The sequence below is a fragment of the Acipenser ruthenus genome, chromosome 2 (genome assembly GCF_902713425.1).
Source record: "Acipenser ruthenus chromosome 2, fAciRut3.2 maternal haplotype, whole genome shotgun sequence".
In the NCBI taxonomy this organism is placed as follows: domain Eukaryota; kingdom Metazoa; phylum Chordata; class Actinopteri; order Acipenseriformes; family Acipenseridae; genus Acipenser; species Acipenser ruthenus.
The window spans coordinates 29,790,064-29,813,401 of record NC_081190.1 but is presented as its reverse complement, the minus strand read 5'-3'; the positions used below and the strand labels follow the sequence as shown (position 1 = coordinate 29,813,401).

General features: G+C 37.4%; 1 protein-coding gene across 14 annotated transcripts in view; it reads left to right on the top strand.

The window, feature by feature from the left end:
- LOC117962501 (polypyrimidine tract-binding protein 3-like) overlaps window positions 1-23,338 on the top strand; it is an 82,339-nt gene that overhangs the window by 33,990 nt on the left and 25,011 nt on the right. For 8 of the 14 annotated variants that reach the window (XM_058993668.1, XM_058993655.1, XM_058993662.1 and 5 more), the window contains 2 exons: window positions 13,458-13,533; window positions 21,643-21,815. In XM_058993668.1, the coding sequence (XP_058849651.1) occupies window positions 13,509-13,533; window positions 21,643-21,815 (198 nt within the window). In that variant the 5' untranslated portion in view covers window positions 13,458-13,508. Of the gene's footprint in view, window positions 1-2,655; window positions 3,026-4,769; window positions 4,865-13,457; window positions 13,534-21,642; window positions 21,816-23,338 lie in introns of those variants that run through there. The other 6 variants (XM_058993692.1, XM_058993666.1, XM_058993698.1 and 3 more) reach the window with 3 other exon arrangements.

The window sequence follows — 23,338 nt, the reverse complement described above, 5'->3', positions numbered from 1 at the left end:
GGGTGTTTAAAATAATTTTTTTAAGTCGTCTCTGAGACGGCTCAGTTACGGCATTTGTGTGTGAAAGTGGTACAGTAGTTTACCTTTCATGGAGTCACAGCTTCTGCACATATTCAAAATGGGGCTGCTATTTGTTGAATTTTTTATTTAATTTTTTCACAAGTGCTTTACTATTAAATACTATTTGTATTGCGGATTGCAGTTTTAAGTGTCTATGCATTTTTTAGATGTAAACAGCCCTTATAGAACACTAACTGCAATGATATTGCCACTCCCTCACATTCCAGAATCTTTCAACTTCAATTGCAAACAACCGTTTATTGTTGCTCACCTCTGGGCGTGGTGCATTGACAATGGGATAGGTCAGTACCATAAGACATCTACAGGATTAGAACATTTTCCAGGCTTCTGCAGCAGTTATTTTCAGAGTTTTTGACGTTTCAATTTGGTACACTGCAGTTCTGAGAATGTGTTGTAGTAGATAGCAACGTATAGTCATGTTTGTGCTGTTGAATGCTATCTGAAAACAGAACGTTTTTTCTCAAAGTGGTTTAGTTTCAACTAGTTATTTAAAGTTTTCAAAATGTTTTAGGTAAGTGAAGAAATATTTGTTATACACACTCTAGATATGTAATAAATATTTGTAAGTGATTTGCTTAACTATGCATTCAGTATATGTATGCTGTGTTACTGTTTTTCTGAACTTTTCATTTGAAATATAGCTACATTAAAAATATATAAGTTAGTATACTACTACTAATATACTAATTATTATATGTCATGCTTTCAACTGGCATTATGATATTTAATGGTACTTACTTGTAAGTGGTCACGTGATTACAGCTAAACTTTAAGAATACTATCGCACCATCCTCATGGAGTGAAGTCACATGATGATTAAACTTGCAAAAAAATAAATAATGGACATGGATTTTTATTTATGTTTAGCCATAGAGGTAACGCTGGCCACCAGTATTCTTAAATCTGTTACAGCTTTCACTTTCAGAGATCTGTTTTTTTATTAATAATACTATTAGGGCATTTGGAAACCGTTAATTTATTGAGCCTGACACTGCTGTTATAAGTGACACCTGACTGAAGGCTGTTTCTTGCAAAGTGCTTTACTGTGCTATCCTTGGCATGAGATGATGTTCTTTCTTGCAGTTAAAGTGATTGACATACCTTTTTAGGGATAGGTCTATCTAAGCCCTATGAAAGTACAAGTACAAATAGCAGTTAACTAAAATGAATGTCTTTTCAGGTTTCCTTTTTGATTTAAAGTATGGTGCGCATAAGTGTTGTATCCCTCATGTCGAAAACAAACTTGTGTTTTTTCCTTAATGTTTCTGCCTTTACATAAAATAACTTGTGCTAAACAGGATTTTACATTTAGTGATCTGCAATAACAGCACGCTATTAAAATATCTGAAAAACAATATTTCCAGTGGGAATACCATAAAACCGTTTCTATAAATGAAATATACACTTACAGTACAATAAGCCATCACTGACTTATTTGTGTGTTGCTTTTATGTATCAGCATAAGCATTTTAGGGAAAAAAAAATGTTTTAACACCTAAAAAGGTAAGTCACATTATTATACTATTCACTGTGACATTTTTTTTCCATTTTGTTACTTGCATATTGATGTTTGTTTTAAGTCAGTGTCCTAGAAAATTAATACATTTTAAATAAATTTGTATTCTATGTTTAGAAAAGGTTTTTGCCCCACCTACCTACCCTATTTTTTTTCTACACCATTACTGGTATCACAACATTCATTTTGTTTGGCTTAAACAGGAAAAAAGGCAAGTTGTTTTTAGATCAGTTTTAAAGTTTTTACACAAACATGGGCGGGTAAATTGGATAAATGCACACTAGGGCATTCAATGGTTTTAGTCTGTTGGAAAGCTGGGAGGAAACAGACTTATTAGGTTTGCATGCAGCTCTGTGGAAAGGACACAAATAAATGCTGCTATACAAAACATTGGGGTTCAAAAAGTCTGCTATAAATGTTAAATCGTGGACCACTAACTGCCCTGAGCTTTTTATTTATACTTTGTGATTATTACTTAAAAATATATATAAGTAGGTATGCCCCAAACTAAATTTCTAGACTGCGCTGGCTTGTAAAATCAGGTTACAAGCGCAGTCACCACATATAATGATGAAAAGAACAGCGTCATTAAAGAACATCTTTTTGAGTTGTCATTCAGCACTACACAGCTAAATTATACACCTCACAGGGCTTTCCCCTCCATACTGTTATAATGGACAGTATTTGCTTCAAATGTATTGTGGAGAGAGCTGTCTGCCAGAGACTCCCTCCTGCTCCCTATCAGCAGGCCAGATAATTGGAGTGCAAAACTGCTTTTGTTTGGCTAGCTGTATCTGGTTACCAATCGAGTAGAGATCTTCAATAATTGATACAGTAGACAACAGAGCAGGCGTATGCACAGCCACCCCCTCCTCCCAGCCAGTGAGCGAGCCTGTCTGTCAGCAGGACAGCTGTTCACAATGTAATCCAAAGAGGTTGTGTTTCTAGGGAGATTGCTAATCAACCTGTTGAAGCAGTGGCTCATTTTTTTTTTTATGACGATGATGCCTGTGTCCTTTCAGGCAAGGCTATTGGGTTGCGTGTTCTAGTGACAGATTGGCTGTCTCCAAAGGTTAATTTGTTTATCCACAACAAAGGTTTTTTTTTTTTTTTCCCTCATAGCTTCCTATTCCACTGTCAAGCTCAGCCTGTACTCGCTCACTCCCGCCCTCTTTTATCTCCCTCCCTTTGCCCTGGATATCTTCCTCTTTCTGCCTGTCTGTCTCTCTGCTTCACTATCATACTCGCTTCTCTGGGGCTACCTTCCTCTCTTGCACCCTCCTGGCCTAAATTACCTTTTTCTCCCCCTTTTCACTGCATGCTTAATTTGTGTATTACTGCTGAACCCCTGCCCTGCTTCTTTGCTCTTCTATTAATGGAAATGTCCCGAGCAGAAGACTAGACTGCAATGCTGTTGAAGTGTAACAGGTATTCAGTTTTGTGTTATTTCAAACTTGTTGTGGTGTTAAAGTTAAAGCTCTAAAGGTTTAAAGGTGTAATGGGAGGGAAAACCAAATCATTGTAAATAAAACATTGAGGATTTGCTTAATATTTTAACTAAAAAAAAAAAAAAAGTCATTTTGAATTTTCTTTTATTTAGTCTTTAAAACAGGGGTATCCAACCCTGGTCCTAGAGAGCTACTGTGGCTGTTGGTTTTAATTTCAATCAATCTCTCAGGTACTTAATTGAACCAATTATTGGCTTAATTAGTCAAAATTAACGGGAGTTCCAGATCTTTATCCACGGATGATGTAAAGACGTCTATAAAACCTGCTGGATAGGGGCTCCCCAGGACCAGGGATGGAGATCCCTGCTTTAGAATATCTTCATATATTGTACACATGTGGAAATGAACGTAACATTTGTAATTGAATACAGAGATGAAGTCAAGTATAGTCTAGTTCAGATGTTCCATTTTATATGAAAATTGTACACATTTACTCAGTAAAACACTGGAATTAGATTTTTTATTGTGCTTGCATACTTGGATGCATTCTTAGATTATTTTGTTTTATAGAAGTGTGCTTGTATTCTATTAACTGTGTAATTGATTTAATAGATAAATGTGATCTGCTATTGATTTATTGTCTTTCCTTATTTCAAAAAAATGGTTTGGATAAAAATGATCTGGTTTGAACCATTTACAGTAGGCTAAATAAATCCTGGGTCAATGGTTTTCATGCTGCTAAAACCCATGCTGCACTGGCAGTTCTCCTTTTGAACTACTTGACGAGACAGTGTTCATGAGTTGATGGCATTAAAAGAAACAGTCTTGTTATGAGTGCTTTTTTATTATGTGGTGTTCACATTTTGGGAATAAAAACAAGTAGATGCCTACTCTTTAGCATGACAGTGCACTTTAAAACAGATTCATGTTAAAGCTTTACTTGGTTCCTGTATTTCTGTCATTCTTTTTTGAAGTGGTAATTAGCCTCCAAGTAGTTTTGCATTAAGGTATCTGGTGACTAATGCTGTCTGTCTCAAAAATCAGTGTTGGTTAAAAACAAGGAAGTTGCCTAACGCTGTTTGAGCGATATGGTGTTTTGAACTAATTCCACAAGCTGTGTAATACATTTTTAACAGAGTACAGTAATATATTAACATTCACATTTACATTAAAACAAACATTCCATACATAACACTTTTTTTATATATTGTATTTATCCACAATATGATCTTTTAATTGGAATGGGTATACTGTACAGAGAGAGCTGGCAGAAAACACATTTCAACACACCCGACAATGATGTTGGTCATGCGTTATGCCTGTGAGTAACCAAAACTGGTTTGGTGCCCGCAACCCTGACGTGATAAAAACTAATCTAATGTAGCACAGCACAGAACCCTTTAAAGTGTACCTGAACGTATCATGAAAGCAAATACATTTACATTGCTTTAGAACCTGTATTGATCCACACGTTTTGTGATATAGACAGCAGTGATCAAACTGGATTGAATTTTGTTGGTGGTAAAGTGTTCTATGTGGCAGCGTCAAATTATGTGAGTACAGTCAGCTCTTCAGCTTCTCTAACTATTTTTTTTCAATTGTCAAAACCACGCATTTACGTTTACTTGCAGACCATATTTGCATTCACGACGGCACTGAGTGATTGACATTGACCTGATAATAGAACCAGCGCGTGTGTAATTTTTTTTTTTTTTTCCTGCAAGCACTGTTGATCCGCAAACCAGAAAATCCAGCCACGGATAATCGACAGTTGACTGTATTTGACAAGACAGCTATAGAAAGTGTCTGTTTCTATCAGGTAACTAAGAAAAACAGTTGCTGTTATTTTCTAAATAGTGAAATAATAAATACTATTAAATGGTATACTATTTATTTTTTTATATCTTTAAAGAAAATTAAGGGGTGATTAAACGAATGCCCTGTTTCCATCTGCCACTGGGATTGAGTTGATTGCGATTAAACTCTTGTTTGTTTTCATCGTCGATAGCAACAGGATTAGAAGTGGCACTCTGATAGAATTCTCCCTGACCCAGCTGTTACATAATGAGTGTCCAGTGCGAAACACACTAGTGGCAACATTTACTTCTATCAAAACAATGTAATAGTTGTTTGTGTTTAATAAATCAATAAATCCATTCAAGGAAAGGGTTCAGTAAAAAGCTTATTGATGTCTTTCAATGGTTTTCTGTTTTAGTTGTACAGTACCATATACAGACGTGCTCAAATTTGTTGGTACTCCTCCACAAAAATCGAAGAATGCACAGTTTTCTCTGAAATAACTTGAAACTGACAAAAGTAATTGGCATCCACCATTGTTTATTCCATATTTAATAGAAATCAGACTTTGCTTTTGATTTTTTATTCACCATAATATTGTAAATAATAAAACAAATGAAAATGGCATGGACAAAAATGATGGGACCGCTAACCTAATATTTTGTTGCACAACCTTTAGAGGCAATCACTGCAATCAAACGTTTTCTGTAGCTCTCAATGAGACTTCTGCACCTGTTAACAGGTAGTTTGGCCCACTCTTCCTGAGCGAACTGCTCCAGCTGTCTCAGGTTTGATGGGTGCCTTCTCCAGACTGCAAGTTTCAGCTCTTTCCATAGATGTTCGATAGGATTCAGATCAGGACTCATAGAAGGCCACTTTAGAATAGTCCAATGTTTTGTTCTTATCCATTCTTGGGTGCTTTTAGCTGTGTGTTTTGGGTCATTATCCTGTTGGAGGACCCATGACCTGCAACTGAGACAGAGCTTTCTGACACTGGGCAGTACGTTTCACTCCAGAATGCCTTGATAGTCTTGATTTCATTGTGCCCTGCACAGATTCAAGGCACCCTGTGCCAGGCGCAGCAAAGTAGCCCCAAAACATAACCGAGCCGCCTCCATGTTTCACTGTAGGTATAGTGTCCTTTTCTTTGAAAGCCTCATTTTTTCGTCTGTGAACATAGAGCTGATGTGACTTGCCAAAAAGCTCCAGTTTTGACTCATCTGTCCAAAGGACATTCTCCCAGAAGGATTGTGGCTTGTCAATATGCATTTTAGCAAATTCCAGTCTGGCTTTTTTATGTTTTTCTTTCAAAAGTGGAGTCCTCCTGGGTCTTCTTCCATGGAGCCCACTTTCGCTCAAAAAGCGACGGATGGTGCGATCAGAAACTGACGTACCTTCACCTTGGAGTTCAGCTTGTATCTCTTTGGCAGTTATCCTTGGTTCTTTTTCTACCATTCGCACTCTCCTTCTGTTCAGTCTGGGGTCGATTTTCCTCTTGCGGCCGCACCCAGGGAGGTTGGCTACAGTTCCATGGACCTTAAACTACTTAATATTTGCAACTGTTGTCACAGGAACATCAAGCTGCTTGGAGATGGTCTTGTAGCCTTTACCTTTACCATGCTTGTCTATTATTTTCTTTCTGATCTCCTCAGACAACTCTCTCCTTTGCTTTCTCTGGTCCATGTTCAGTGTGGTGCACACAATGATACCAAACAGCACAGTGACTACTTTTCTCCATTTAAATAGGCTGAATGACTGATTACAAGATTGGAGACATGTGTGATACTAATTAAAGAAACTAATTAGTTTGAAATATCACTATAATCCAGTTATTTATTATAATTTTCTAAGGGGTACCAAGAAATGTGTCCAGGCCATTTTAGAATATCTTTGTAGAATAAGCAATAATTCATCTCTTTTCACAGCTTCTTTGCTTTATTCTATGACATACCAAAGGCATGCAAGTATACATGATAAAATAGCTTTTAATTTCATCACTTTTCAGGAGGAATGAAGCATTATTTCAATGAGCTGTAAGGGTACCAACAAATTTGAGCACGTGTGTATGCTCTCCATCTGTAGTTCAAATTGCCTGCATGCAAAACTCTTGATTTCCCTGCAAATAGATCAGTCATCGTGTCTGACTAATGAAGGTGCATCAATTCTACCTTGTGGTATGGGTCTTACTTCTGTAGTAGTTTAAACATGTGCAGTAGGATCCACATTATTGTATTGTACTTATTATTAAATTATCTAGCCGACTTACTTATCATATACTTATTTTTGTTATTCATAATTTTATTAGGTCTAATATTTATTTATAATACTATTATATTGTTACTAAAACACTAAAAATAACAGGCCTATTTTAGCAATGGTTAAACGGTGTGCTGTAATGTTTTGTGCACTTATTTCCAAATGATCCTGCTAAAAGGCTACTTTGGGTCAAGTTTGTCCAAATTAAAAGGAAAGATTGTCATGAGACATCCAATTCCATGATTTGCTGTGATCATTTCGACAGCTATGTTAATGAAAATAGTAACATGAAGAGGATTTTTTTTTCTCGTCGTCAGTTAAATTACTCTCAGAATACATTTTAGTTTCAGCTTCGACCTCACCTCAGATAGGTGCACGGGAATGAGTTGCATGGAAAAAGTATTCTTGAATGTAAAATCAACCAGCTCGTCAGCCCACTTCAAGTTCAAGATTTCTGATGCAGAAATCGTAAAAGAATGATTCCGCTGTTATCTTAATGTTATCTTTAAAAGGTTATAATTTTGATATGCTAAAGAATCTGTGCAGCCCTCATGGAACAAATGAAAAATGAATTAACACCTCCCAAAAAAAAAATAAAAAATGAACACCCTTACAAAATGTACAATAATATGTTATCAAGGTAACAAGGTAAAAACAGCTGAGTTTCCCCAAAATATGCGGAGTAGGCTACCACCACCACTATGCAAACTATTGCTCTTACAAATAATAATAATAATAGTCGTGGGTTTCATAAACACGCACACTACAATAAGCACTTTTAAGTGGTGAAGAGCTTTTCAGACAACGTGCAGTTAACAAGGACCTTATTTTATTTGAGTCTGGTATATAAACAATGCTTTAATTTTAGAAATCAGTGCTATTTAATTGCCAGATACAAAACTTGATACAACAGACCTGCAATAGCTGGGGGGCGCTTTACAGAATATATCATCATACCAAGCAGCATTGCCAACCCGCTGACACGGGGCATATCCCTTGCATTCCTGATGCCAGGATCGCTATTTTGCATTGCTGGAGGTTCAAACTGGTAAGAAATCGGGCCTCCAGCCACTTCTTCCTCACAGTTTATTCCATTTGAACCCTCACTCTCGCTCTCATAAAGATTGTTCAATTAGCCTGAGAAAGCCGAATGATTGCTTTCACACTCTGAAGTCATTGTATACCGCTATCTCTTCACGGCATGCTTTCCTCTAGTGACGTCACGCCAACTTCATGCATCTTCCGTGCGGTCGTGTGTTTTCAGATATTATTGATCTTTTTATGCCTCTCAGAACGTTAAACGCGACCAGTGAGATGTCATTTCTTGCCCATTATGAAAGTAACCAAAGTACAGCCCAAAAGTCAAAATGCATAAATGTCAGAAATAAACATGATAAAGCTTTACTTCAAACATTTACTGGTAAATCTCAAAAATAGCCACATGCCTTTACCAATATGCTTTTAGTAAATGCCAGAAAAGCACTATATTTGTTCAGATTTCCGGACATTTACCACCTTACTTGGTTAAATGTTGACAGTTTCCGGTAAAACAAGATTACCAGATTCTGGTAACATATGTTACTTTAGCACTGAAATAATTAACAATACATTATTTTTAATAAATGTTTTTAATAAATCGCAACCTACTATATTATACATTTCTAGCCTGCTTTTGCATAACAAGTTAAAATCAAGCTTATTAAATTGTCATAAAGGGTTTTGGTACAGTGCATTTTTGTTTTTTGTACCGAAGATGAAACCGTCTTTTTCTGGTCACTGCTGTCCTGATCATTTTTATATTATACTCACACCCAATTGAGGTACCACTGTTTTAACAAAGGTTTGTGTTTCCTTGTCAGCTTTAAAGTCTTGAAGCCTTATTTGCATATAGTATTACAGGCAGGTGCTGGCTGTGTAATGGGGTTTCAGCTCCAGAAAGAGGAAATGCTGTCCACTGAGCCAGCTAAACTGGAATTTGCTGGACCATAATCTGAGCTGAGATCTCTTAACTACTGCAAGAGCAGGGTACTCCCCACGTTGGATGCCTTTTACATAAAGAATACATATAGGAGGCTGTGTGGTCCAGTGGTTAATGAAAAGGGCTTGTAATCAGGAGGTCCCTGGTTCAAATCCCACCTCAGCCACTGACTCATTGTGTGACCCTGAGCAAGTCACTTAACCTCCTTGTGCGCCGTCTTTCGGGAGAGACGTAGTTGTAAGTGACTCTGCAGCTGATGCATAGTTCACACACCCTAGTCTCTGTAAGTCGCCTTGGATAAAGGCATCTGCTAAATAAATATATAATAATAATAATAATAATAACAACATATACTTTTGTTTTTTTTTATTTTGATCTTGTTTTTTTTTTTTTTTAAATAAGGTATTTCTTCCTCTGTGTATTTATTCACAAACAACTTGACAAAATAAGCATTAAAACAAGTGTTGATACAACAAATATTCCTGCTTTGCAGTACGGAGTAATTGATTATAATCCTTTAATTACAATTGTGTTCATTTAATAAAACATATTTTCAGTATACAGTTTACTATACTGTAGTTGCACATTAAAAGTGTATAATATAGGAAAGATGTAACCCGTACACATTTCTCTGTTCTGTATGCTGCTGTTGTGCTACTTTATACAGCAAATGTCAGTCTTGTAAAGCATCTTGCTTAAAGACAGTCTTGCAGTTTGTTGGTGTGCAGCTGAGCTGTGCATGGTTTGGAGTTCTGCTCTGACGCCTATCGATTGCTCATGCTCGTTGAAACAGGAGGAGTTATTGTACTAAATAACAGGCTGTATAAAATCGTTCTTAAATTATTTTAGATTTTCATTAGAGTAGCTGTTACTTCATGGTAATATTGGACTTTGCTTTCACCATGCTAATTTGAGAGAGTAGTGTTGGGGACCAACCAAGACACAGCTTTGCTGTAATATATGAGCCTTCAGTGCTTTCCCTGTGATAGGTAACATGGATTTCCTATTGGCCCGGTGTTGATGGCTGAAATGTAATGCTGGCTCCAGGGATCAGCCTATTGCAGCCTCCCTGGCGCATCAGCATGGCAACCTGAATGGAATAGGCTGGGTGGGCTAATTTTGTTTTCTGTATTTTATAGATGAGGCATGGTTGAGAAAAAAAAAGAAAACATGTTCACTGAAGAGTAATGCATAATATTATGCTTTATATTCAATATTCATCATTCTAAAACGTGTGACAATGTCAGTGTAATCAAAAGAATAATTATGAATGTTTAAATATTGCCATGAACTGCCCCCATTTGAAATGCTTTTTTTTTTTTGCATGTACCCTAAAAATAGAAGGCTCAAAATGGTCAGTCGAACCTGCTGCCCTCCCCCCCCAATATTTTTATTTGATTATTTTCATTATCAATCTGTGTACTTTCATGTTGCTCAGTTTGAAGAAAATGGTAACGTCAGAAAAATGTTTTGCATGCAGTATTTGAATTTTGCCATGAAAAACCCCATTGAAATCAATTGTTTTTATGTTTAAAAGTTGTCAAAATCCCCTACTGGAATTTGGACTCTCCTGGCTTAATTGTGATTATTGAAGCCCTGCCTATGCACGTGAGTGGGTTGGCAGGGAGAGGGTTAAATTTCTCCCTGTCAAAAACACATGGGAATGTGGCTGGGGCCAGGAATTGATTAAATGATGAATTAAGGCTCCAGCCACAGGTGTATAAATAGGGTGGTCACTGGTGTTTGTTAGAAGAATGGTTAGAGTTAATGTTAGTGTTGGAGAGAAGGTATGTGTTTTGTGTTCAGTGCTGTCTCGTCCTGTATTGTATTGAGTTTTGTAGACCATTTTGTTTTGGCTCTTGTTCCTTTTATTTTGTTATTGTGTTTTATTTATTGTGAATAAACGTGTGCATTTGCGCTTCACTGCCGCTTTTCTGTGTCTGTCTGGGCGAAGCAGCATTGCCAGTGACACTGTCCTGATGTTAAGTGGAGTAAATTCAGCTGTATGGCTGATTTTTAAATGTGAGTGATATTAATTAGTATGATAGTTTAGTATCCAGTGGTTTTATCAAGAGCTAGTCTCCATTGACTCCTATTGTTTTTACATTTAAGACATCTTTGCTACACAAGCACAGTTAGGCTTCCAGTGTAATTTAAATGTGTGCACTTGCTATATATGCCACTGTGAAGATGCATATTGAAGCAGAGGTATGTGTTGAAAAATTGTTTGGTTATTTACTAAATTTTATACACGTTGATTGTATGTACATATCTAATGATTGTGTAATTTGTGTTTGTTCATTTTACTCATTTACTGTTAATAACATACATTATGTACAGTAGAGGGTAATAAAACTTACCCCAGGCTTGTTTTTCCTTGCATCTGCTGGCTTGAGAAAAAATTGTAATTGCCTGTGCATTGTGCTAACTATTCCCAGAGCTGGCAACGGCTGTCATAAAGCCTGGTCATTGAATTGAGACGTGGCAGTGGCAGAATGAATTCTTATCACCAGAGACTGTTAAAAGAAGCCAGTGTTGCACTGTATATCCAACACTCGTATGTAATTAGTAGAAGCAAGAATACATTCATATTTCCAGGGTTGCATTATCTGGGTAGCAACAGAATAACAAATTGTAATCAGATCTGTTGCTCAGAAATGAGACACGCCCTATCGTAATCATTTTTGTAAGAGGGGGAACATTGAGGTGTGCTGGTAAAGCGCATTAATGTTGTTCAAACCGTTTGAATCTTCAACTCAATTGTTTAAGAGATCAAGCAAGCATTCTGGGAGCTTGAGGATATGTTGGCCTATTATTCCTCTTACCGTTTTCTTGAAGGCCTTTTTACAGCTACGATAAATTTTAAAAAAAAGTTGTATTAGTGGAAAAGGTTAAAGATGCTGTTGTCACTCGCCATATTTAAATACAAACCATAGTATTTAGAATAAGAATCCCTGTTTGTATAAACAAGCTACAGTGTACTGCTTATCATGTTGACTGGTATTTCAAATAAGGTGGAGCAAGATGCTGTAAATAGGCAGGTCCAGATTGTATTGTGAATAACTTTGATCTGTAGGCAAATAGTGGTGTAATGTAGGAGCCATTTATTCAGTTTATATCTCATTCATCTGATTCTGGTATATTTCCGGTGATACTGAGGTCCCATACAGTAGAACAATCTCTTGAAAAGGGAAATACTTGCTCAGGGAGGGAGCTGGTTTTCTGTATACTGCACCTTAACTTTTTAAAAGCCTGAAATACATGTAATGGAGCAACCAAAATGCAACCCAAAATTTCTGTAGATATTTGGTGTCTGTTTTTGTGGGACTTTCTGTATTCTTGGTTTCCAGTAGGTATTACAAGACAACCTTTTTCAGACTTTCATGAAGAACCTGTTTTGGTCTGTTTGTTAAAGAATACTGCAGCTTGTCATTAGTCAGAAACAGTGAGGGAATAAAAAGGCGTATCATATTACTTTCATCTTGCAGGGCCTCTGTTGGCTCCCACTTGATTTGTTTTTATTAAATATAAAATAAAAAATGATCTCCTTTTCTATTTAATGCTTCTGTAATCCCTTTATCAAACATCCTGGCATTGTGCTGTTATTTTCTGATGCCTGATCTTTGTTCCTCTGATTGCTTTTATCTCTTTATTGTAAAGTTCAGGATTGATGGAGATACATTACTTATGCCTTTTTCTTGGATCAACCTTTTGAATTGAGAGCAACTTTTCTTCAGGAATTGGGTCTTCCTTAGATGGAATGTTTCCTGTCTTGTGTTTCGGAAGTTTTAAGTAAAATGTACATAGCAAAGCATATATTTTTTTCTGACATTTGCTTGGTTTGCTTAGTATACCAGAAGTGATTTATACCTGTGTTTATCATTCTATTAAATATTATCATTCTATTTTATAATACATACATACTGTTCTTAAAATTACGTAAATTAATAATGCCTACTGTAATGACTTCATACTACAATAAGTGTTTTATATTTCAATAAATGCTGCTTTATGTAAGCATTATTGTAAAACAAAAAGCATTAAAAACCCTTTTATTTATGTGTTGCTAAATTTAATAAATGACAAAATTGTTACTACTAATCAGTGCACGATTGTCAGACCTGACAATTGTTCTGTTTGTGTGATGTGAACTAACGTGCAATTGGGAGAGAGGGGGTGGTGCCAAACTCTTTCAGTTGTCAGCTGGGTTTGAACCAAGGCCTCCACAGCTGAATAGCATGAAAGGCTACTCAACTAGCCCACTGAGCCGCCTACCCCATTTATTATCCCTCTCCAGTGACACGATTTAGCTACCCAGAGATGAGGACAGATTTTGCAGTATTTTGGGGTAGTTGATAATTTTTATTTTTGTGCTTTTCAGCGGGGATCTGACGAGCTTCTTTCTTCTGCTTTCGCTAACGGTCCTTCTACCATGAGCAGTTCTACTCCATCTACAGGTACTGTGAATGTTTCAAGGGGCTTGGGCCTTGATATTTCTTCACCTCATTATCTCTCTGCTGTGCTAACCAAGAAAAAAAACATGCCTCCTTCACAGTGCCTGTATTAAAAATAAATAAATAAATAAATAAAACATGTAAACAAAAATATGTGCAAAGGAAGTGGAGATAATTGAGTCCCAAGTGGCATAGATGTGGCCAAACAAAGGAAACAAGGACTAGGGGGCATATGTGAAAGTTGAGGTAAAGCAAACACAGAAACTGTAACAAACATAATTTAGAAAACTATTTCGGTTGTCCTGCTTTAAAGGGAAGTTCCATGATTTCAGCAAATTTTAATTTCTGGATAAATTCAGGTAGTTCCCAGCAGCACTGCAGGTGATGTTATCCAAACACCACCACTACCTTATTGACATGCAAAGTGAGCCATCAGGAACGCCAAGATTTCACCTCTTTTTGTGTTAGTCACTATTTTCATAAAGAAGAAATATGTATATTACAATTTCAATGCTATATACATCAGACTTAACACAAACCTCCTGGCAACCATGGGCCTGATTTTCCGCTTTGAGCAAATTGCCCATGTAATACATGTACTATGAAGAGACAATTTGCCTGTGATTTGCCCTTTTTTGCAGGAAGGTATAGGCACATATTGTAAGTGATTTAGATGAGAAGCAGTTCAGCCACAATGACCATCCAGTGACAGAGCCAGTGATGTGTGGATTAGTATCTTTTATGGGCAAAGTTGTGACCAAATTAATTTGACTGGATTCATACCCAAGGCTCCAGAGGTGAAAGGTTAATGCATTACACTGTATGTGGTTGTGCTGTCAAAAGCTACCAATTACTCACTGTATGCAAGTCTGATATTCTAGCATACAGCTATTTGTATGGTAGTATCATAACATATTGTCTCTGTGTTAGTTTTTGTTCTCTAAATCCAATTAAAAAATGTGTGCAGCAGAATATACTCTGTAAAAGGGACATGCAGTGTGAATAGGAAAACTATACACTTAAACTCTTGAGTTTTTAATATCTGCCAAGTGCTCCACTGTTAGTAGTGTTTCCCTTTTTATAGTGCAGAACCTGGCTTGCAGCATATGTTTTTCAGGAACATGTGTGCTGTGGTATTAAGATTCTATTTTTATATTGTTTAACATTTCCGTATGCCTTAACAGCAGATTATAGAGCAATGTCTTTCATCTACTGGGAACACCTTGTGAACAAGAAATTGGCTCCAGTAGATTTTATCCTTGTGTCTTTATTTAATGAATCAGTGGCCAGGCATAAATCTCTAGGCCTCATAAAAGCTAATTGCATTGAATTACAATTAGCAGAATATGTAATTTGACTGCAGAGTACTATTGAGCTTGTTCAGTGATCCATGGCTTTCAAGATTTATATCAAGAATTATCCACATGGAGCCAGGTGGATGTTGTAAAGGATTAGGCTTCTTTATCAGGTCACTGACATTTTCTGTTGTGCCCAGAGAGGAGCAGCTCAATTCAGATCACATCTGTCTGGTTGTGTTACTGTTCTCTAAAGGTTATGAGCAGTCTGGTCTTAGCGCTGTGAATATAGTTGTATTCAAGAGAAATTTCCAAAATCTGTGCCAAAACGGTTTGATGAGAAGTCTTTATCCATGTCTTCATGTATTTATTGACTTTCCATGGTAGAAAATCTGAGCAACAGAGAAACAAGTTAAATGTTAAAGGGATTACTTCTGGCATTATATTTAAAGACTCATAGCTTAATAGATTTAACAAACAATAGCGATTAATTCAGGGCTGTTTTGTGTGTAATTTCGATTTAGTACAGATGACAAACACATTTTAAATTACATTGTGTGTGTGAAAATGTAAACTGTTAACAAAGTAAATACAGGTTATCAAATGGTGTGCCATCAAATAGAGTTTTCATTAATCTTCTGGCATTACATAAAAAAGACCCATCTGTTCATACCAAAAAATGTTATGCTGCTGCAGATTTTAAAAAAACGTACCCTTTTAGTTCTGGGCAATATTTGCTTTCTATTCGGCAAAATTATCATAAATAATCCAAAATAGTCTGCACTCTAAATGTTTAGCACGCTAACATATTTACTTTCCATCTTGACATAATTATGTGTGCAGTTTAAGATGTTTACAACATAAAAAACATTAACCTCAAGTTAAAACTACAATAACTAACAATAACTTTATTAAAGCCAACATAAAAATGAGCTCAGGGACTCTGTATAACTTTCTTTCACTTTGCACATTGTGTAGACCCTTTTGTGTTTTCTTTCTTCAAAGTATTAGTATTGTGATTATTTTTCAGGTTTACCAGAGCATTTATACTTATAAAAAAATGCAATAAGATTGTGTTTCACTGATTTAGTACTCAATTACATGTTATATATTATATATTGAAAACTGCAGAATTCATGAGCAGCACAGAGCAGAGCTCTCCATAGGCAGAACTGCCAGACGCCTGCTTCACCCACCCGAATATCAGAGTGGAAATCTGCTTAATCAAGCATGTGTACAGGTGGATGATCATTTTGAAACCTACTATACTAACCTTTTGAGCTGCAAAAAACAAAAATGAAATATTCATGCACAGTGGTTTAGAGATTAATATACAGTTAGAAAATCAATTCAAGATAATTATTTTCTTTTTACTTTTTATTTTTGCATGCGAGTAGTTCTATGACCCTTGAAGTTTCCCCAAAGGTACGCGTACCCCCAGGTGAAAATACCTGCTGTAATATGATCCTCACATTTCAGGCCAGTACAGCAGTAGGATTGATGCATTGCACTTTTTGTTTTTAATAGTACTAAAATGTGTACTGAAATGTAGAAACTAGGTGAACGGTGAGTTACATCTGGGCTATGCTTGAGAAGACCTAAAGTACTTTTCTGTAACTGTAACAAAGACAACCTTTTTGGATCATTAGAGTAGATGCATTCTATACCAAATGAGCCAGTTTCCATGAAGATCCCCATTTGACCTTCAACCAAACTCATTTTGGTGATAGTGGCTTGTACTGTATATAAAGTCTGATTTGCAATCCCGGCATAAAATGCCCTGCTCAGCGTCCCTGACGATCTCAGAAATGTCATCCAATGCGAACAATTTCAAACCACAAACTTTTTTTTTTTTACAGTACATCGAGACCTCCTGGTAAATAAATGCATGTGGTATCCAGTGCTGATTTAATACAATCTGAATAGGGCATATCAGTGTCAGACATCTATTAAAAGTCTGATTTTAAAGAAACGTTTGTGTGTTTATCTGCTGTAGTGGCAGAAGTGTCAATGTATGTGGTGATTTAAATGCACACAGAACACATAGTGTGGTTCCAAGCAAATCAGAGCTGAGGATTGAATCACACCCATAATCTTGCATGATGTAAACACATGGCTTATATTTTAGAAATTAAAAGCTCATATTGTACCATAACTCCTTGTTTTTGTGGCAGCCTTATTCTCTCAACATGTATTTACAGGTGCATTGGTATGATCCTGTAGATTCCAAGATGAATTTATGTCCGATATGGAAAACTTCAAAATCTGCCTGACTTTAACCATCCAGATTTCTTTACTTTAACACGCAAAAGTAACATTTTATTTGGTATAGTATAATGTTTTGGTTTTTTTTCTAGTTTATTATTTGCTTCACTTTGTGGATTCTGCTTGGCACACAGTGGGCATGGTATGATCTGCCGCTATGGGCTGGACTAAACACTGCACTGACTCCTCTCAAAACAGCAGAGCAGAAAATCTATCTACTATTATTACATTACATTATTTATTTATTAGCAGACGCCCTTATCCAGGGCGACTTACAATTGTTACAAGATATCACATTATTTTTACATACAATTACATTATTTTTTACACATTATTTTTATTATAATATGTAGGCCTATATATGCCCAGTTCTTTATTTAGTTGTCATTTAAAATACTTTTGGAACTGTATGATCCAGTTATCCTAGGTTAGGGATCGGCAACCTGGCTCTTCAAGTAACCAAGTATGGCTGTCGAGTCTCAGTCAGCTGTTATTGGTGCTTGTGTTTGTGGAGTCTGTTGCATCGTGTTTTAATTGGTCGAGAGATCTGTCAATGCGCATGTGGCAGGAATGGCTGAGGGTGACGTCAGACCAGAAGAAGGCACAACAAAACAAAAGGTATGGTGCAGTGGCGCGGGCGCCGTTTTATTTAAAGCAATCCAAAAATAAATAAAATATTTAAACAGAAAACACTCGCTCACAGAGCTAAATAAAAGGTTTGAAACAAAAACAAATCACGAACACTACCACCCGTCAGGCTGGGCAATCGCCTTCACTGACGCTATCCTTGGTTAGTTTCGTTTTTAAATAAACTTTCTCTCGCTCTCCGTCTCTCTACTCGCTCTCTCCTCTTTAACAACCCACCCCGAGCTAGAGAGCTGCAGGCTTTTTATAACAGGTGACCATCTCCCGATTAGCAACAAATTAAATCACCTAATTAATTCGGGAGATGGCCACCTTCTGCACGAGTTTTAATTATTACTCCTGGCAGAGGACGAGCACCGATCTCGCCTCTGCCAGGACACGTTTTAAAAATAAACAAAACAATAACACGGCGCTACGCCGTCATAAATATAATACAATAAAAATAAATAAACAATACAAAACAATCTGCACAGGGGCGGAGGGGGAGACCCCGTTCTAAAAATAAACAAAACAATGTACAGGGCTGCTCGCCCTGTTACAGCGCAATATGCACACGAGTCACAATCTGTAACCCCGCTTTTAATGCATTGTTTCAATTTCAAAGTGTAGTGTAGAGCTCTGGTTTCATTTCAAAAATGGAAAAAGAGGCATACCGTTCTTTTCAGTCGGAATGGACTGATATGTACGCCTTTGTGGAGGTCTGTATTTCCACTGTCTCATATGCAGGGAACGACCTGCTTCAAGCAAAAAATCAAATTTACAATGACATCTCATGACAAAACATGCTGCGTTTGCAGCGAAATACCCAGAAGATGAGGAGCGGAAAAGGGCCTGGGAGGAGCTGCAAAGAAAAATGAAAGCTGGGGGAAAGTAAACTACTGGCAGGGTCGAATAAAGGTGGAAGTTTAAATTTCGTAGGCTCTTTCGCAGGATGCTTTTATTATCTTGAACATTACAGGTAATTTGAATCAACTTAAAGTTAAACTTCAAGGGCAAGGAAACACCGTCCTGTCTACACAGCAGGCAGTTTTTGCATTTGAATCCAGATTGAATCTGTTCATCAGAGATATCGAGACTGGCAGACTGACTCACTTTGAGCTGTTAAGAATGTTTCAAGATTCATGCATGGTAAGCCCCTTTCGTACTGACACTCCTACCTGGGTTCTGGCTACCCAGGTCATAATCCTGTGTAGTGTGAAACCATGTACCCGGGTTTCCCCAGGTCCCAGCAACCCACCTCAGGATGTGGGTCAACACGCTTTGACCCAGGGTGAGCGAGACAAAATGCATGCAGACGGATGAAATAACAAACAGCCACGTCTGCGTGAAGGTTTCACTTCTGGAAGGAATGTTTTTGCTTATTTTGTTTAGCCATATTTTTGTTGCTTGAAACACACCATGAGCTAGATTGCAGCAGGGATGATGAAACGTTTGCTCTGATCAATATTTGGGCCGGCGATTCTATCCAGAGAAGCTTGGATGGAAGTGACTGGAACAAGCTGCTTCCGGGGTATTGATACGTGCATTGTTTACTCGCGTCTGTCACCCAGGTCAACCCTGCTTTATCAGTGTGAAATCGCGTAGGCGACCCGCATGACACTGGGTCCTGACCCGGGTAGGTTCCGACCCAGGTAGAGCATGCCAGTGTGAAAGGAGCTGGAGAGAATCCAAGCAACAATCTAGATCTGCAGCAACTTGTGGCGTTTACATCTGATCTGCTATTGTCATTCAAGTCTCGTTTTGTGGAATCAGCACTTTGTTCAAGTTTATGATTCGTCCCCATGAAACTTGTGTGGAAACGCTGGACTTGAGGGTGATTCCAGGCGTCTCAATCGGAGATTTAGTTGCCACCTTTTAGGAGTCAGACATTTGGGTTGAAAAGTTTCACACCTGAAGTTCAAATCTGGAAAGCCTTGCCTGGCAACAAGCAGAACTAGCAAAACTGCACAAATGGACTGATTTCAATTAGAGAGCGAAGGTAACCTCATTCTGTAAACTTGGAATGAACTTCCACTTACGTACGACACAATGCAGAATGTCAGTTTTGCTCTTTTAACGATGTGGCTCCAACTATATGTGCGAACAGGCATTCTCCCACTTGAATCGCATCAAAAACAATTTGCACTAAATATTAACATAAGAAAGCCTGAATGCTTGCATGAAGCTAAACCTGACCAGCTATGAACCAGACTTCAAAGAAAATAAGCAAAACAGTGCAGCAGCAGCAGGTGTCACATTAAAGAAGCGCACTGTAAGTAAATAATCCATTTAAATTATTTAAAAAAATGTTGCACTTTAAAGTACATAAATTGCATGTTTTATGATTGGCTCTTTGCAGACCACTCTAAATTTCCATTCAGCTTGGCTCTCTTGCACGGAAAGGTTGCCGTCCGCTGTTCTATAATGTTATTTAGTGCTGAAAGAATTCAAGTAAAAAACTTGACATTTAACCATTTTCTCAAGTTTGCTTACATGCTAGCTGTTAAATCTCATAATAAGAAATAAATAGGCTTTTAACATGTGGCAAACAGCAAATTTAACATGTTTGCTGTCTGTCTATGAAACAAAAGTTAATGGCACAATCAATTTTTACATTAAAAAAAAAAAAATGAAAAGGGAAATACATAGAAGTGACCTTAATGATAAGTGCGTGTGGGTGGGGAGTAGAGGAACTAAATAATATATTACTTTTTGGATAATTCCCAGTGAAGGCTGTGCTTGCTCAGCCTAGAGATTGTTGTGGTTTATTTGTGTTAAATTTGTCCTACATGCTGACAACTGCAATTTCTTTTGTGTGTACGCTTCACTTATTATGTAAGATCACATTTAAGGCAGAAGATGCTTTTGCTTCTTGCTTCTTCTTTTGTGACAACATTTGTGTTCCTTTTTTTTCGTGGGGGGGGGGGGGGGGTTCTATTTTTTGGAAAAGTGTTCACTTCCCATTTTTTACTCGGTCATTATTGTTCTAGGAAGCTCCAGGTTTACTGTGGCAGTTGTCTCAGGTACGGTCAGAGGCTGTGTGGTCCAGTGGTTAAAGAAAAGGGCTTGTAACCAGGAGGTCCCCGGTTCAAATCCCACCTCAGCCACTGACTCCTTGTGTGACTCTGAGCAAGTCACTTAACCTCCTTGTGCTCCGTCTTTCGGGTGAGACGTAATTGTAAGTGACTCTGCAGCTGATGCATAGTTCACACACCCTAGTCTCTGTAAGTCGCCTTGGATAAAGGCGTCTGCTAAATAAACTAATAATAAACTAATAATACGGTACAAAAATATCAGGTCACTGTGACATCCTGACTAGGCTCTCTGTTCTTTTCGATTAGTCAGTGTATTCATTTCAATGGGAGAAGATTAAAATTAATATTCCCTTTGGATATTCAGTGCTGTCTCTGCTTGTTAGTTTGCTTTGCCTTACCTGAACGTTTTTTTTATTATAGCTTCAGTAGTTTAATTGGAATTAACTTTTACTGTGCTGCTGGCTTGATTGATCGGTTTCATAGAAAAGCTGATCAAGGTGCCAGAGGCAGATGCAAGTACATTTTCTTTACTTCTTTTATTTTTCATCTGGTTATTTGTATTGGACCTCATTTGTTCTTGTAACAAAAATGTGGTTTTCCAAGTACGAGTAACATGTCTTCTTACATCTTATGAACTAGAACCTTCTATGTGTAATCCCAAAATATTTCATGCCCAAGGATAAATATGTCAGTGATATTAAACACCAACATTGCATCTAGTGAGCTACCCAGTCTCTGTATCTCTTCCAGTTAATACAGTAGCACCCCCACCCCCCTTTCCACAAGTCAACACCAATATCCTGTTAAATTACTTGTTTTAAAAGACCACCTATAATTTGTTCTCTTTTAGAGATCAGAATGTAACTGTGTTCTTTGTCCCCTTTTCTTGCCAGCTAACGGCAATGACAGCAGCAAGAAGTTTAAAGGAGACAGATCACCCTGCGCTCCCTCCCGCGTTCTTCACATCCGCAAGATTCCCATTGAGGTCACAGAAGCAGAGGTCATCTCATTAGGACTCCCCTTCGGCAAAGTCACTAACTTGTTGATGCTCAAAGGGAAAAATCAGGTATGTTGCTTTTTGTCTTAAGTTCTCTGCCACTTTTTTTAGTAGACTGAGATGAGTTAGTATGTTGTGCTAGTAGAAAACATGCTCTCCAAATAGCTTTGATAGAGGAAGTAACTCCATGATAACCCAAATCTCATGTAAAGAATAAAAGCAAGGAAACACTAAGCAGTGGATTGAAATTGTACTTTGACTTTGGGCACATTTTATTTCTACTCCCCAATTGGATAATTATGCAACTCCAAAAAAGGTTGCTTAAGGTTTTATCCATTTAATTCTGCTACAAGACTGGAGTGTGGCTTTTTGTCCAGGGCAGGGTTAAAGTGCATTGGGCAGGGCATTGTTTGGAGAGTTTTGTATTGCTGTTTCCTGTGCATGACCCTCTATGGGGACAAATGAAGGATTTTAATTTCCTTTATCATAAATCCAAAACATTGGGAAAAAGTGAAAACAATTGAAGCAGCACCAATTGCACTGAACAAGTAAAATAAAAACCAACATGCTTGACGAGGTTTTTATTCAATGGCTGGTTTATCTACACAGATGTTCATTTTTCTAATTGCCTTTCTCAATTATTTATTACCTTGATACTAAGCGACCCTTGGTTTGTTAAGGTTTCATGTTTCCTCTTTCTTGCTGCCTTAAATGTCAGATCATAAGCTGTTGACTTTGGCAGTTTAGAATTTCTATCTAATTAAATGAACACATTTATCAAGTGGGCCATGCTTTGTAGATCAGAGCAGGGCAGATGAGAGAGTAGTCGTTGCTGTATCTCTGCTTTCATTTTATTCTCTCTTAGTTGATTACTCAAGTAAGATATCCATCAGGTTCCTAAGAACAGAATCATGAAAATCATGCACATCTTCCTTAAATGCTGTAACCCCTTGACAGCAATCGAAACAGATCTCCTTCCGTGCATGTTGCAAGTAGAGTGCTGGTTAAGTTGCCACCCGACTTCCCATTACTGCTGGTGCCTTCACGGTGTGAGGCATATTTGTTAATTAAAGTGTATCTTCCATTTTTTTTTTAATATCACTAAATGGATGCAGAAGTGTTTATTAAGCATATTAGCATTATTTATTTATTTATTTTTTTAAAAACATTTTATAGGCCACTAAAATGTGATTTTATGTGGATCACGGACCACGCCTACCAGAAACGCAACCTTTTTGTACCACGTCACGCGCAACGTTTCGAAAGGAAAACCATTCTTGGCCTGTAGGTCTGGCCTACAGGTTTGTGAGAAACAAAATAATAATACTAATAATAATATGGTGAATACGTGCGTGTGTGGGGGTTCCACGAACTCCAATCTGTCAGGGCATCAGTTGCATGCCTTTCGAGGATAAAAGAGTGCCGTATTTCACTCCTGGGTGCGGTTTGTACAAGTCATAAGAAATATATATACCCGTATTGGCCCAAGTATAAGGCAAGGTTGTTGTTTTTTTATTCTAATTAAAATAAGATTAGAAAAATATAACTTGCTTTCAAGTCAAGGTTGTTGCAAAAGTGCATATTGAATACAG